Genomic DNA, 15,816 nt, shown 5'->3' with positions numbered 1-15,816 from the left:
AGTGTGGAAGTTTATAGATGCCTTACAGCTATGGATATATGTAAATGTATTACAGATGTTTATAACCATATGCATATACACTGATTACTCTCCATGCAAATGGAAAAGATGCCTTGAAATTCAAAGGCTTTAGAAATGACCTCACAGTTTAATAGAACAGGACTCTCCTCGATAGGTTTCTCCATATCATTTTTCTTGCCTGCAGGAAATTTCAAATCCCAGACGATTTGCACTCCACACTTAATGGAAAAGCAAAGCAACGTTTCACACCAGTGTTGATCCACTCTTAGCTTAGCACTCACTTTCCAATTTTGTAGATTCACATCACTTCAAAAAAGAGAAGCCAGAGAAAAGTTTATCTTGGGGGACGCCTATGATTTCACTGCCCAGTAGCTGCAGCCTGGACTTAAAATCTGAGGCAATGAGAAGATAGATGGATAATGGAGCAGACAAGAAGATGGGCTTGACCGAGTCTGTGACTTCAGTTTGGATCCTCCTAGGAGGATCAGTATTTATTTATGTTTAAAAGAAAAAGCTTGATGTAAAATATATTTTGCAAGCAATGCCAAACGAAAGTCACATACTCCATATTCTTAAAAATGTAAGAAATCACATTGCAGATTGCAGAAATGATTTGCAATACATAGTGTATTACGCAAGTGTGAGAGAATTACAATAGCTATTTTGGGACCCAAGTATCGGAAAGTCTTGAAACATCAGATTGCTGGCAAATCCCACCCCTACATGCAGTAGATCTATGACTTGACATGGCAGTGAAAGATATCATGTGAGAGTCCTTCAACCATGTCTTGTTATTGATATTGCACTGGGTTTCATGAAAATGTCCTGTTGGGAATAATGGCTTGTTCGCTTGTTTCCAATGCGTTAGCAATTTCATGTAGATGGCAAAATGGCACAATCCATATGAACACTCGTGGCAAAAATATGTTTCAATGAAAAACATTAACATAGAACAGTGATTAAACTGACTTGGAACTACCTGTGCATTAAGCGGTTTTATTGCACACCTTCCAGCCAATCAGAATCGAGTATTCAGACAGATCATGTTATAAGTTTTATTTATTACTTATGAACTGAAGACATTACATTTTGAAATAACTATTATATTTAGAGTTCTATTATATTTATTATATAGCTATTATATTTAGAGTATTGCAGTATTTTGGCATCTGAATAAGCTATTTGAAAGAATCTAACCAGTTCTGTTCATAATTTAAAGATTGTGTGCTTCTACTTCAGTTGAAAATGACTGCCATGCCAACTACACCATGTGCTACTGGTTAGCAGGACAGCAAGGAACTCTGATAGCATCGCTCCCTCTTTCCTTCTGTCTTAAATAGCTCTGACTCTTCCATCATATTGATAGACTGCCAGAGTCATGCCAAACCAAGAACACCGTATAAAATGTTTTGGGGTTTTTTTCTTCAGAAAACGAAAGCTCTTTTGAGGTGTGTTTAGTTTAGAAATGAAGTGAGTGTTAAGACACACACCCAGTGATCAAAAGAGATGCGTCCATGAAATAGAATTTGTGAGTTATAATAGTTAACTCAACATCTACATTTTTTTGTTTAGGCGAGTCAGTGCTTGTTAAATTGAAACCTGTTATTTTGCCTTTTATTGTGGATTTTTTTTTTTAAATCCCACGCTACCGTCTGTCTCCTTGCTAATCACTTATTTCCTCCACAGATGTCATGTGGCAAATAAAACATGCCCAAAAAATCACAGCTGGAGTAATCGCTTATGCAGATGTGTGCCGCTGCCCGACACCATTCTTTCAAAACCACATTCTGGTAAGTGCTAATGGACGCTTACAGCCTTACATTGCTGTGTTTTGCATTTGTGTCTAAATGTTACTGTAAGAAAGACAAACAAACCAACTGAAAGAGGGACCCAAAAAGGACCAAACTTATGACAGAATTGATGTTGACTTTATGCCGTATCGCACCATCGTCACTGCAAAAATACACTCACCAGCCACTTTCTTAGGTACACCTGTTCAACTGCTTGTTAACGCAAATTTCTAATCAGCCAATCAAATGACATGCTGAAGTTCAAACTGAGCATCAGAATGGGGAGGAAAAGGTGATTTAAGTTACTTAGAACGTTGCATAGTTGTTGGTGCCAGATGGGCTGGTATGAGTATTTCAGAAACTGTTAATCTGCTGAGATTTTCATGCACAACCATCTCTAGGGTTTACCGATAATGGTTCGGAAAAGAGAAAATATTCAGTGAGCGGCAGTTCTGTGGGCGAAAATGGCTTGTTTATGCCAGAGGTCATGGAGAATGGCCACACTAGTTTGAGCTGATTGAAAGGCAACAGTAACTCAGATAACCACTTGTTACAACTGAGGTATTCAGAAGAGCGTCTCTGAACACACAACACATCAAGCCTTGAAGCAGATGGGCTACAGCAGCAGAAGATCACATCGAGTGCGACTCCTGTCTGCTAAGAAAGAACAGGAAACTGAGGCTACAATTCGCACAGGCTCACCAAAATTGGACTATGGAAGATTGGAAAAAGGTTGCCCGATCTGATGAGTCTCGATTTCTGCTGCAATATTTAGATGGTAGGGTCAGAATTTGGTGTAAACAACATGAAAACATGGATCCATCCTGCCTTGGATCAATGGTTCAGGCTGCTGCTGGTGGTGGTGTAATGGTGTGGGGGATAATTTCTTGTCCCCTTTGTACCAACAATGTGGTTGTTTAAATGCCACAGCCTACCTGAGTATTGTTGCTGACCATGTCCATCCCCTTATGTGTAATCCCTGTTCACAGTGTACCAATATTCTAATGGCTGCTTTCAGCACGATATTTACTATTTGCTCTGCTTTTATGTGTACTACAGCACTTTGGTCGGCCAGAGGCCGTTTTTAAATGTGCTCTTTAAATAAACTGAACTGAACTGATATCGTCACAAAGCTCAAATCATCTCAAACTGGTTTCTTGAACATGACAGTGAGTTCACTACTCAAATGGCCCCCACAGTCACCAGAGCTCAATTCAATAGAGCACCTTTGGGATGTGGTGGAACAGGAGATTTGCATCATAGATGTGCAGTTGACAAATCTGCAGCAACTGCGTGATATCATATCATGTCAACATGGACCAAAATCTCTGAGGAATGTTTCCAGCACCTTGTTGAATCTATGCCACAAAGAATTAAGGCAGTTCTGGAGGCAAAAGTGGGTCTAACCCGGTACTAAGGTATACCTAATAAAGTGGCTGGTGAGTGTATATCCTTTTACAAGAAAAAAAGTTTGTATAATTATCATATTGAGGATTTGGCTAGTTGATTTGTGTCTGTATTCTCAAATGTCATGACTTGCGCTGAAATTATTTGAAGCATTTAAGTATGTTCAATTTTTGTTCTTCCTGAGCAAAACCTATTTCTATTGGGCAAATCCCAAGCATACCAGACCACTTCAGTGTTCACTGTGGCATTCTTTACAAACAAATTGTATATATGTAGCATGTAAACCAGCTTATTTATCACATTTCTTTTCTTAATTAATTATTAATCAATGTATTCATTCATTCAAATAAATAAATAAATGTGTATGTATGTATTAATATGTATTCATATGTAATGTATTCATTTAAACAAAAACATCAATGAATGAACAAACAAACAAATGAATGAATGAATGAATGAATATGCAGTTTTTGGAATGGTGCTAGTGCCATTATATAATATAGGAAATAGTTTGTCATGAAGGCAGATCACAATCACAGAGTAAACCTCTTAATTGTTTCCAGAAAATCAAAACATCAGCTATCAACACCCTTGACTATGTGTCAACAAAACAAGGCCTACAAAAACACGGTTGAGTTTCTGTAGAACGTAAAACTGCCATAATAGCTGCTTTTGCCTTTGTAGCAATCATTTAAACCAAACAAAAACATCCCCAGTATCCAAAGTATGCTCAGTTATAATGAAATTATTTCTCATTCTCACCCTTCTAATCGATCTCAAACCAGAGTTCTAGTTCTAGTGGAGCAGGATGTATTTCAGGTTCATTGCAATGGTTGTGACATACTTGTCTTCTTCACTCTTAGTAAATGTGACAGGTCAAATCCGAGGTGAATATAGCAGTCGGCTGGTTTATGCACACAGCATAAGAATGCATAAGCTATGCAGTCAGAAGACCCTAAGGCTAACAAGTAGTCCCGAGTCTTAAGAGGAGCAGATCGTTTTTTAAAATAGACATAAATATATACTGCATGTGTGAGTGCAAACCGCTGCACACATATTGGGGCACTATATTAAATTTGAAAAGACAGGTTGATTTGGTGTAGAAGGTTATGTTGCTATAGCATGCTGGCCAACTTTGTTGACTGTCATAGTGAAGTGCAATAATAGATTTGCATTCAGCTCCACTTTAGCGGTTGGGGAGTGAAACACAGGTGAAATGAATCTTTGCTAAAGCAGACACACTAAGAGGAATGTGTCGGGATTGTTTTTCTTTTTGCTCTCTTCATGGAAATGTCCCACATCACCTTTTACTTGGCTCAGTCCTTGACAGAAAAGCTTTATAGTACACCCTGCTAGCACATTATCTTGCAGGTCAGATTACTTTAACTACTAATAGCTAAGCACTACAGATTTACCACTTTCCAGCTGTGTAATTTCATATGTTCAAACATATAAATGCTTACTTCAAATGTAACAAGATCTTCCTCAACTGCAGTGGCAGGTTAAGTAAGAGGAACTGATGCTATACTGATATAAAGTGTAGGGGTCATTTTGTCTCCAGTAGTACTCCAGTCTTCAGTAGAGAGAGAGAGAGTACTTCCATCTCCTCCATCTCCTCCCAAAGTCTGTTCTGTATGTGTTTTGAGCCACATAAACATAGCTGAAATGCTTTAGAGGAGTCGTGTGGCTTGACCAGGACAGAGCACCATTGCAAAAACACTTTGGTGCTTGTGAAGCAGCCTTTTGCAGAATACAATATTTTATTTTGTGTATGTACATTTACACTTTTATTTGTGTGGTTTGAATAGATCTGTTTTTCAAAACTGCGAATGTTAAACTTGAATGTTAAAGTGCCATTGATCAATAAATAAGAGTGTCCAAGATAAGGAATATCTAGTACACACACTTATACTAAGACTTTAGAAATGTAACTCTGGTAATACGTTTTTCAAGATCATATGAAACTTTTCAACAAATGTTAATTAAAAAACAAAGAAAACGCAACTTGTTAATCATGCAAGAGGAGTATTCGAGTAATAGGCCTACTATGAATTTCCGTTTTTGTATTTTTGAATACATTAATAGGTCCAGACAAAATGAGTGCCTTGCATTGATTGCATCTTGTCCAATGAATCCAAAATATATCCAACCTCATTTAGCCAACCTCATAATACCCTAAAAGTGTTTCAGAACAACTGTCTAAATCCAACACCTGCAAAAATGTGCTCTCTGTGCTATTTTAAACAATATGAATGCTGACTTGAATCTCAAGTATGGTAAATGAGGTAAACCCCATATCTCTCAAAGGGAATACATTCTATGAAATCATATATGTGAGTTGAATCCACAGTGACATAAAAAATCCCTCGTGTTGTGAAAAGTTTTTAAAATGTGGTCACTGCAACAAAACCAGACCAGTATGGTACCTTTCCAGTGAAAACCAAATAGTTTTTATTTACCGTAAGTTAGCAGTTTCCCAAGAGAAATGTCTTGAAACAGCAAACCACACTACAAAAATACCATTGACATGTCATGAATTTGACAACATAAATGGTAAAATGACATAACATTTTGTCTATTTTGCAAGATTCCCTGCACATGTGGAACAACAACATGCTAACAAAAAAGCTTATTAGGCAGTTTATACGCTCTTTCCACATAAGCTTGATTCGATCTAATGTGGCCACTATGTGTTTAATTATTACCAAACACAAACACTAGTGACAGGAATTCACTCTCTCTCGTTAGTTAAGTTTATAGGCCATTTTGTATACTCCAAAACAAAGAAAGGAATACACTGTGGCAGAGTTGAATTAGCCACTGGATTTGTTTTCATCAAGTTGTAAAGAAAAACATCTGTTTAGGCCTTTGGGGGTAGCATAAGGAATGCTGGGTAGAAACACTGTATTGCTAAACAGTTTATCATGTCTGACAAATGTGCATGCTGGACATTGTTCTTTACTTGCGTAATGTTCTGGGAATTGGCCAGGCATTCCATAGCATTGACCAAAGATTTCCTCACAAATGTATAAATAAGTTGTAATGTAAAATAAGAAATACCAAGTTCTGTCATGAAACTCTAGATGGCGCAGACTGCAGTGACCTTATTGCAACTGATGATATTTACATTGTTAACTACATGGCACAAGCTGATTGGTTCATGTTGCATCTGCAGCCAATGGACTTGCTGCTCAACATTTAAATAGTTGTTTAGCTTTCACTATATTCAGAGTTTCTCCGACACCCTCCACCTTCCCCCGCTCCACCTGTATAGATCTGCCATGGGTTATTTTATAGGCAGTGGCTATTTTCACTAAGTGAAAATAGTGATATATTCTATTTACACCTTGTAAAAGTGGCAGTTCTTATATGTGTAAATATGTGTAAATAGTAATTAGATTTGGAAGATACATACTATTTACCCCTCAGTATTGTTGTACATTAACAGGATGCAATAATAACATAGTGTAAATGATTATATTTATTAAAATTATTAAAAGGATGCCGCCTTAATGGGAGCCCTCCCTACACCGCCTAACCCTACCTAATAAATATTTTATTATTATTATTAAACATTTCGTTAGGCATTTTTCCACTTTTAGAAAATTTTCTTCATTTTTATTGAAAGTAAATGCCTTTCCAATGTGATATGTGATGGGAAAAGGGAGAAGAGCGAGCTCGACAAAAGGTGGATTTGAAACCGGGTTGATCGCGTGAAAACCAGGTTCTATGAGCCTTACGCTCTTCTGACTACGCCACTGTAGACGTTGAAATATGCGTGTCTTTTTTAATCTTGTGTGGCCCAACCAGGCATTGTTGGGCAGAGCTAGTGTGAATAGCACTTGCCAACAAGTCACACTATTTGCACTTGGTGTAAATAGACACTCCGAATTGTATATATGCTATTTGAGCTGAAGCAGTATGTCACGTCTAACATGCTCAACAGCAGCGTATCTGTAAATGCATTGGCAGTAGCAGGTTCCTTTGTTTGCTTTGAAGCAGAAACAATAATCAACAGCAGCAGCAGCATAGCAGACCTTTTCTGCGAAGACCAAATACATTAACATTGTCATATCCATTACCAAGCTAAAAATCTTCTGAGTTGTCATGATAGAACTTCTTCTATTTCTCTTCTCTCTATCTGCAGACATTGAGCAGGAGTTTTGCAGCCCCGACAAAGAGCTGGATGAGGAGACCTGTCAGTGTGTATGCCGAAAAGAGCTGAGAACAGCAGGCTGTGGACCACTCCGCTACCTGGACAAGAACACCTGTCAGTGTGCGTGTAAAGCGCAGCCCTCCTCTTGCGGACCTCAGCAGAGCTTCAACAAGGACACCTGCCAGTGCACCTGCGCCAAGGTGTGTCCTAAGAGTCACCCTCTCAACCGCACAAAATGTGTGTGTGAATGCACAGAGTCTCCTAACAAGTGCTTCTTAAAAGGGAGTCGGTTCCACCCACCCACATGCAGGTGAGAAAAGTTTTCTGTTATTTATCAAATGTAAAATGATTGCCTTTTCAGATACTGACAAAGTTGTCATACCAATCTGCCATTGGACCCCAAACTCACACCATTAGTTGAGCCCATGTTTCTGTGTTGCTGGTTCTCCCTAAAGGCTGACGGCAAAGTTCTTTTCCGTTCTTCGCTTAGGGGTAAAAAGAAGTTTAAAAAACCTTTGCAGAAATATACTGTTAGCAAACATTCTGGTGTCACCTAAGCTGAGATCGGCGTTTAGATGAATATGTAAATATGTGCTGCACATTTCCTCTACACAAAAAAAATGACAGCAGATAAGAGAACCAGGGCTCTGAACCGGTTCAAGAAACGAAAACCGGAAACGAACGAAATTTTGAGAGTAACAAAAACGAAAACGAAATCAAAATCAATTTGAATCGTTCTGAACAGAAACGTTAATTTGAAATGACCATTAACCGGTTAATAACGTTATTTTATCGTTCTCTTTAATATTTTAATTTGGCAGTGACCAATCATGAATTGAGTAGTACGGCATGTGACATTGACTTATCAAGCGTGAGTGAAATGCCCGCGCAGCAGTCATCTATGAATCTACCGGTACGCAAGTCAGTGTAGAGCGCGCATTTTCATGCCTCAAGTACATTTCTTTCCCCGCTGAGGTCTACAATGAATGTGCAGGTATTGGAGGACATTATTTTCAAACGTTTAAATAAGCAGTACGGACTTTAAGCTCAAATAGACTGATTTAGGCTAGTTTATGGATTCCGTTTAAGCCTATCCAAGTAGGCTCCTAGCATCTATCAAACATTTTTCCTATAGTCTTTCAGATTGCCAATACAGGACAGGTCAATGTTTTCTATATAGACGGTTGATGCTTCGTATTAAATGGTATGTTATATTGCATTAAATGATCAAGCTTTATTAGCTGACTGAATTTGATTATGGGATGCAAGGACGTGTTGCGCAGTGTTTGCTTTGAAATTAGCAGTTGACGGTGCATTAAAAGAGCAATGGTTATCCAGTTTATTTATTCTTTATTCATGCAATTTTTAAAACAAGTCATGTTGAAAAAAAGTTATGTACAAAGAATGTTATCACTCTTCTGAAAAGAATTAGGCATAAGAGGGCCACTTTCGATTGTCTAACGCTCCATTAAAACAGGTCCGCTGTTTATGCTTTGTAATTAATGCATGTATTTCTGGTTTTAAAAATGTTATGAAATAAATATTAAAGTTTAATTACCATGCGTATTATTATTATTGAGTGAAAAATAAGTCTATTTATACATATTTGTTTAATTAAAGTATAAGCTAAATTAAAATAACGTTATTATGTGAACCGATTGATATTTTTTTTCCGTTTTTAAGCCCTGAAGAGAACATCTGTTCATGTTTTTACTTGCGCCTGACCTCGACGGACTGAACATAAAAAAAGAACTGGCGAATATTTCCACTTCATAGAAAGGCGGAGCCTCAAGGTGATGATAAACGGGGGCAACTTTTTTGAGCAATGTTGCTGAACGATATTGCTTGGGCATTTTCCCCTTGAGAATTGGCAACACATTTCTATCTGGATACTTTAGATTGGTTGTGGGCCCTGTGCCTCACCTGGTTGCCCTTTGATGGCAACATTGTTCAGCAACATTGCTCAAAAAGTTGCCCCGTGTATCATCACCTTCAGAGCCGCACCCACCTATTACGTAATTACCTAGGACCAATGGTAGTTCAAAGGTGTTTACCAACCGGAGCAAACTTTTCTGTAAAGTTCTCTTTTGAAAGTTGTTTTGAATTCCTCAAATGAACTCCACACAAACTTAGTTTTGGCCTGATTTTGTTCGAAATGACATCACACCTGTGTGATGTCATTTTGAAACCTTTCCTCGATTATGCTTGAAGTATATCAGAGCTTTAAAAGCATTTGTGTTTGTCCATAATTATGACATCCTAGCCTAGAAATCTAGACGCACACCATAGCGGCAGCAAATATAATTTGCAGCCAGGGTGTCTAGCAACTCTCCGTTGGCTTGCGAGCTGGAAAAAACAAACTCTGGTCAGGCCAATCACATCGTGTATAGAGTCGGTGGGCGGGCTTATAATGACGGCAGAGTTGCCGCGGTTCCGCATGCTACTTGAAAACAAAGAAGCTTGCTAACAGCGGTCTTTCGAATCGGCAGAGTTGCGACAGTTCCGTGTGAATTCCCTGCTAACAAAGAACGGCACAGAACACATCTTCCTTTTTTAAGAATGACTTCAGAGTTTTGCCGACCGGATACGGCAAAAGTTTAATCTATCAACTAGCTCTGTGTTCCCAGACCCAACATCTTGATGTGGGTCTGGCTTGTCAGGCTAGTGACATCCATGATTAACTGAAGATTAATTACGTCAGGATGTGTAAAGATAAATATGAAATATTGTTATCATGTGATATGCTATAAACCCAAATAACAAAAATGTTGATGGATTTAATGTATGTACAGAAGATACTTTGCAGAATTAAGTGTAATAAAGGCATTTCATCACAATAGTCACCCCTGCATGAAACTGCCACACTTTGCTACATGAATTATGATGACAGGGCAGCCATTATATTTCTTTTTAGTTTTAGTAATCAGTTTGATATTTAAATAATTTCACATCATTATTTGACAAGATCTGCAAAACAAAACAAAAAATATAATTTTATTAAATGATTTAACACAGTACAAAGCAGGGAGGAAAATAATTGCTTGTCACTTGGTTTAAACCAGTTCCAAGATAAATAACTAAACGTTTAGTATAACATGATTTTTCATGCTCTTTCCCTCTCTGACCTGTGTAACTGATATAAAAATTCAGCATTTTTTATTAATTGTAGTTTCCCAACCCCGAGGCCCTGTACCATTACCTCATTTAAGTTGATTTATGCTGTATATGTGAGAGCAGGAATCAAATGTCTATTGTCAGGGCCTAAAGGTTGTGGGGTAGCGCTTTACAATAAGGTCACGTTTAATAACATTAATTAATGCATTAGCTAACATGAACTAACAACAAGTAATGTATTTTTCTGTGGTTTTAACTTTGTTGTTCATTGTTTGTTCACGTTAGTTCACAGTTCACATTATATTTTGTTAAATGTTTAAATTAACATGAACTAAGATTATTAAATTATGTAGAAATATCGTTCATCGTTAGTTCACGTTAATGTAGTTTACAAATGAAACCTTTTTGTAAAATGTTACCATTTGTGGAAATGTTTTAGGAATGTTTATTATTCCATATTGTCTTACAATGCAGTTTATTTTTTCGCTTTAGCCTTTTTTGCCAAGTATTTGCAGGATATTTGCTTCAATTTCATACTTTTATTATTTGTCAGTTTTATTATCTTATCAATTATCTTATACTTGAATCAAATAATTCAAGTAATTCTGTGACTGTTGTTGATTTTTATTATTTTAATAACCTTTACAAAACATTACTGCTGTGCTTATACAGTGATGATATCAGATAGTAATACCATTTTTTCCCATTTCTTATTGTTAGTTGTTTCTCGCCGCCATGTAACGTGGACCCCAGGAAAAGGAGATGTAAGGATAATGAGTATTTCAGTGTGCAACTGTGTCACTGTATACCCACATACTTGGGGACACTGAACTAAATACAACCAACAGTGCAGGTAGCGCTGAATGCTTACGGACACGCTGGCATTTGGAGCAGTGCTAATGTTCGGCTGCTGCTTATCTGACTCACATGTGTTAGTCATGTGGACTAGCGTGGAGCAAATGGGAGAACAGAAATGTCCACATTCAACCCCACATATCAAGCATGTGGTGAGCTATTAAGAACTGAGAGAGATTCCCTAAGGCTGGAGCCATGTTGTTTCATTGTTTTAATTGAATTGTCTGTTCGTTATTTGTCAGATAATGATTATATAATTTATTGCCATGAAATGTTTTGAATCTCCCTTGTTCATAGCATTCATTTCAAAACTCTGCAAAGAAAAAAAACCACTGTGATCAATATTTTTGTATCATGTTAAGTCCCATAAAATAAAGTATAAAGTTGTATTATATATTGTTAACTTATTTATAAGCTAGACTATCTTATTGAAATAATACTGCACATGATTCAAATGTATTCAGTTTTGACTACCAAATATATGCACCTATCATTCCAGATAAATTCTATCAAACTGACAGTTCAAGCCGGCAAAGAAAGGTTTTGTGCTGGAAGCATTGCTTGTTGACAATCTAAGTCGCCTACAACATCAGAGACTCTGAACAGGGAAATACAGCATGATATTACCAGGAAAAAAACCTGGATATGGACCATTAACAGCAGAAAACTGGTGCTACATGTATGCAGTTCCATAAGAGTTACATGAGTGACAATGTACACTTGGATGAATGGATTCCACTTGCGTCACATCCTACTTGCATCCCTAAGTAGAAGCAGTATAAAGTGAGCAAGTGGTGTGTGGAACGACCTCTAAGTTTGGAGATCAGTGGTCTTTTAGGACTTTTAACCTCGATGGATTTGTAAATAGGAGCAATGTGATTGGCCCAACTTCACTTGATATCGGCCCACTGTTTCAGCTTGACACTGTAAATATAATAAATCACCTCTGCTTCCATCCCAGTCCTTGTGTCTGTGTCTGCCAAAAGTGTTTTTTTTTTCTTCTTCACCGTTTCTCATTCCATTGAAACCCCCTGTAGATCCATAATGAAAAAATAATCTTCAGCCATCGGATGGGAACGATCAGAAACGAGCTCTGGAGCTAAATCTAGCACGTCTTTTGTTTTCTAGCATATTCAGCCTCTTTCCCATGTGTTTTAACCCCAGTACAGACGTTGTCTAAATGCATACACATCTCTGCTTCTTTTCTGCAGGGCTCTTCAGATCTAGTCGCATCACTTTTGGATCTGGACTGTTACCCCTTCCTTTTTTAACATTGCATACTCTGACATGCTATATCATGGACTTAATGCTGTACAATTGTGCACCATTTATCTTAAACGAGGGTTTCCCTGTAACCTGGTTTGCAACAGATTGTACCATAGCCATCTGCATCCGCTGCACAATCCCAGGAGAGACCTGATAAAAATAACATGTGTGGACTCGCAGCGAATCACCATGAAATAACCAGAAACAGCCATCCGGTCAGTGGATATGAGTATTTGAGAATGGGGGGGAAAGCCATGTCTAGCCTAATTTTCCCCTCTGCATTGGCTTACTTACCTAGTTCGTAGTGGTGAATGAAGATGAGGTTTACCTTTCAACATGTAGCTGACATCGGGTTTTGGTCTGGTGCTTGTATATTCCAATGAACTAGAAACGAAAACAAGTACGGACATGTAAATAAATGAGTGGTTTGTTCTGTTCATTTAAAGGACTAGAGTTTCAGACGTCCCAGCTAGCATGTTTATACAATGTAAACAAAAATAAGCGGTGACCGAAACGCAGCACAACAATTAATTTACGGAGAAACGTAAACTTGATTACGCATAGAAAAAACTTGTGGTAGCCAGAACATGTCAATAAGCAGAACTATGTTACGCTGCTAAAGAAATATCTGTCCCTGTGTGTGGTCCTGGGAACCTCAGCTAGTGGTCATCAAATAAATCCTCAAGTCCATAAAAGCTATAATTTCTGCCTGTATTTTTCACCTGAATGGGCTCCAGTATCATGCACCTGGCATCGGTTAGGTATCTGCTGCATTGCTAGGCTTTTTATTGCAGTTGAGATTACTCTCTACATTATGTGCTGTTCTATCACAAACTGGATGCTATGTAACTTAAGTCACCTGTGCATGATTTCAATATGGATTCAGATGTACAAAATTAAGTTGCAATGGGTTAGGGGTTTAGTATTACCTTCATTTACATTATCCACACATCACACCAACAGGTCTGCATTAAATGCATGTACTTTTAGGGGAAATGCATGAGTGTTTGTTTTCATAGCTGATTGTAGAATCTGTTTGTGGCATTACTGAGGTGCTGGCAATCAACCTGCCCTGTCCTCAGGCATTTGTCTGACTTTCTAGCCTGTGCATTTATTATTTCAAGCACTCACAAAGCTCCAGTTGTCAAGTTTATATTCAGTATACTTTAATTTGGGGGGAAAAAGTGAATAAAGAGTCATGTTTATATTCTTATGATGTGGATGGTGTATGAGTGAAAGAGAAAGTTTATTTTGTTTTGCACTATTACAAGAATAATAATTAAGATCATTATATAGAATGAATGTGTAGGTATCAAAAATATTTATTTTACTTTGAAACGTTACTTTTTGGGTATAATCTTTATTGAACGTCACTGTAAACCGTAACGCTCAAATTAATGAATTGGTTTGAGTAGAGCCAACTCAAATTAGCTCAATCAAATTAACTTTTATGACTATTTAGAACTTTCCTTTTCTTTTGAGTTCCCAAAATTTACACATTTTATGTAATCTGAATTGTTTGTTTTGAGTTTTATGAACTTGTTTCTTTTAATTAATACAAACTTAAATTTAACTGAAATTAACTGATTTCTATTTCCCATGGCATGTTTTGCCATGACTCAAAAGGGAGAGTAAATGCTAAAGTGTTACATAATGTTTTTTTGTGCAAGATTATTGTTAAAACCCTCTGGGGCTCTTCGGTCATTTCTGACCCGAATTTTTTTTTTTTTTTTTAATGTTAAAAATCGTAGCTTCATCGGAATGGTACGAAACTTGGTGACTTTATCGGTACTTGGTATATGAACACAAAAAAAATTGGGGACAGGATTTGAAAAGTCTAAGTGGTCGTAAAAAAAATAGTCACACTCAGGGTCTTCGGGTAAAAAATGACCCCCATAGGAAATGAATGGGAAATTGGCAAAAATATGAAAATACAGAGTTTTTTTTGTGCGTACAATCTTCAAATCAGCCACGATGCCGAAAAAAAGCACACAACAGTGAAGGGGTGAATCTCTAAAACATCAAGAGTGCAAAACAAACAAATACACTCACACACACACACACACACACACACACACACACTTATACACACAAAAACACATGCACACACAAAGGAACGTGTGTCATTGCAAAAGCTAATTTTGTGAAAAGTGTGAAATAAAACCAATTATTCATCAATGTAAGAAATAAAGCGCACAGCAATGAAAGCATGTGACTGTACTATAAGCCATCAAGGTTGCAAAATAGACACACTCAGTACAGACAGACATATACACACACACAGACACAGACACACAAACACACACACACACACGCACGCACGCACGCACGCAAGCACACGCACACGCACACGCACACGCACACGCACACGCACACGCACACGCACACGCACACGCACACGCACACGCACACACACACACACACACACACACACACACACACACACACACACACACACACACAGAGTAAGATTTCCATTTACTGTTTGATAATTATTTTTGCTTTTTATTAAACTTTTACATAATTGCTGTTGCCAATTTTAAAAAAGAGTTACTGTTTATTGAATTGTATAAACAATTATTTCAATGAAAATTGTTATTATAAAAGGTTAATAAAAAAAATGTTGTGACTGAAAGAATTGCATTTTTATTAAGTTACAATTAAAACAATGGGTAACAATGGGTTTCCATTTGTTCTCTTTCTAATTCAATGTTCAGGTTTGACTGTTTATATAAAGTAAAACTGGCACTTCAAATTACCATTGAAACCAACCAAACAAACAAAAAACTTGACAAAAATAGTCTTTGAGAATCTCTTATTATATATTAAAATCCACAACCTGAAAAAAAAGGCAAATATGTGCAAAAACAACTAGAATTCACAAGCCTTTCTACAGAGAGCTGTAAATCCATCTAACGGTTAAAATATGATATTGCATGATAATAATGCTCACTGCTTCCACCAGATGGCACCAATCTGATTTCAAAAATTGTTTTCTATAGGTCTAGTCTCTACTTTAACCTGAAATATAGCATTAATAAACATTTTTTTAAAATTATATATATATAAAAATTTTCTATTATATTCAATGGGAAAAAATTTATCATAATTATTGCATAAATATTCATTATTATCATAAAATTATCTCAAAACACAAAAAATAGAAAGAAAAAATATTATTGAAGGGAAATACATTTAATTAATTTT

General features: G+C 37.1%; 1 protein-coding gene across 2 annotated transcripts in view; it reads left to right on the top strand.

The window, feature by feature from the left end:
- Window positions 1–12,304, top strand: part of vegfc (vascular endothelial growth factor c) — a 62,059-nt gene extending 49,755 nt beyond the window's left edge. For both annotated transcript variants that reach the window (XM_079811472.1, XM_079811473.1), the window contains exons 5-7: window positions 1,708–1,811; window positions 7,366–7,684; window positions 11,209–12,304. In XM_079811472.1, coding sequence (XP_079667598.1) covers window positions 1,708–1,811; window positions 7,366–7,684; window positions 11,209–11,323 — 538 coding nt within the window. In that variant the 3' untranslated portion in view covers window positions 11,324–12,304. The remainder of the gene's footprint in view (window positions 1–1,707; window positions 1,812–7,365; window positions 7,685–11,208) is intronic.
- Window positions 12,305–15,816: the final 3,512 nt, after the last annotated feature.

This window comes from Gobio gobio (assembly GCF_949357685.1).
Source record: "Gobio gobio genome assembly, chromosome: 3".
In the NCBI taxonomy this organism is placed as follows: domain Eukaryota; kingdom Metazoa; phylum Chordata; class Actinopteri; order Cypriniformes; family Gobionidae; genus Gobio; species Gobio gobio.
Note: the sequence above shows the minus strand (reverse complement) of the source record. Positions and strands in the feature narration are given on the sequence as shown.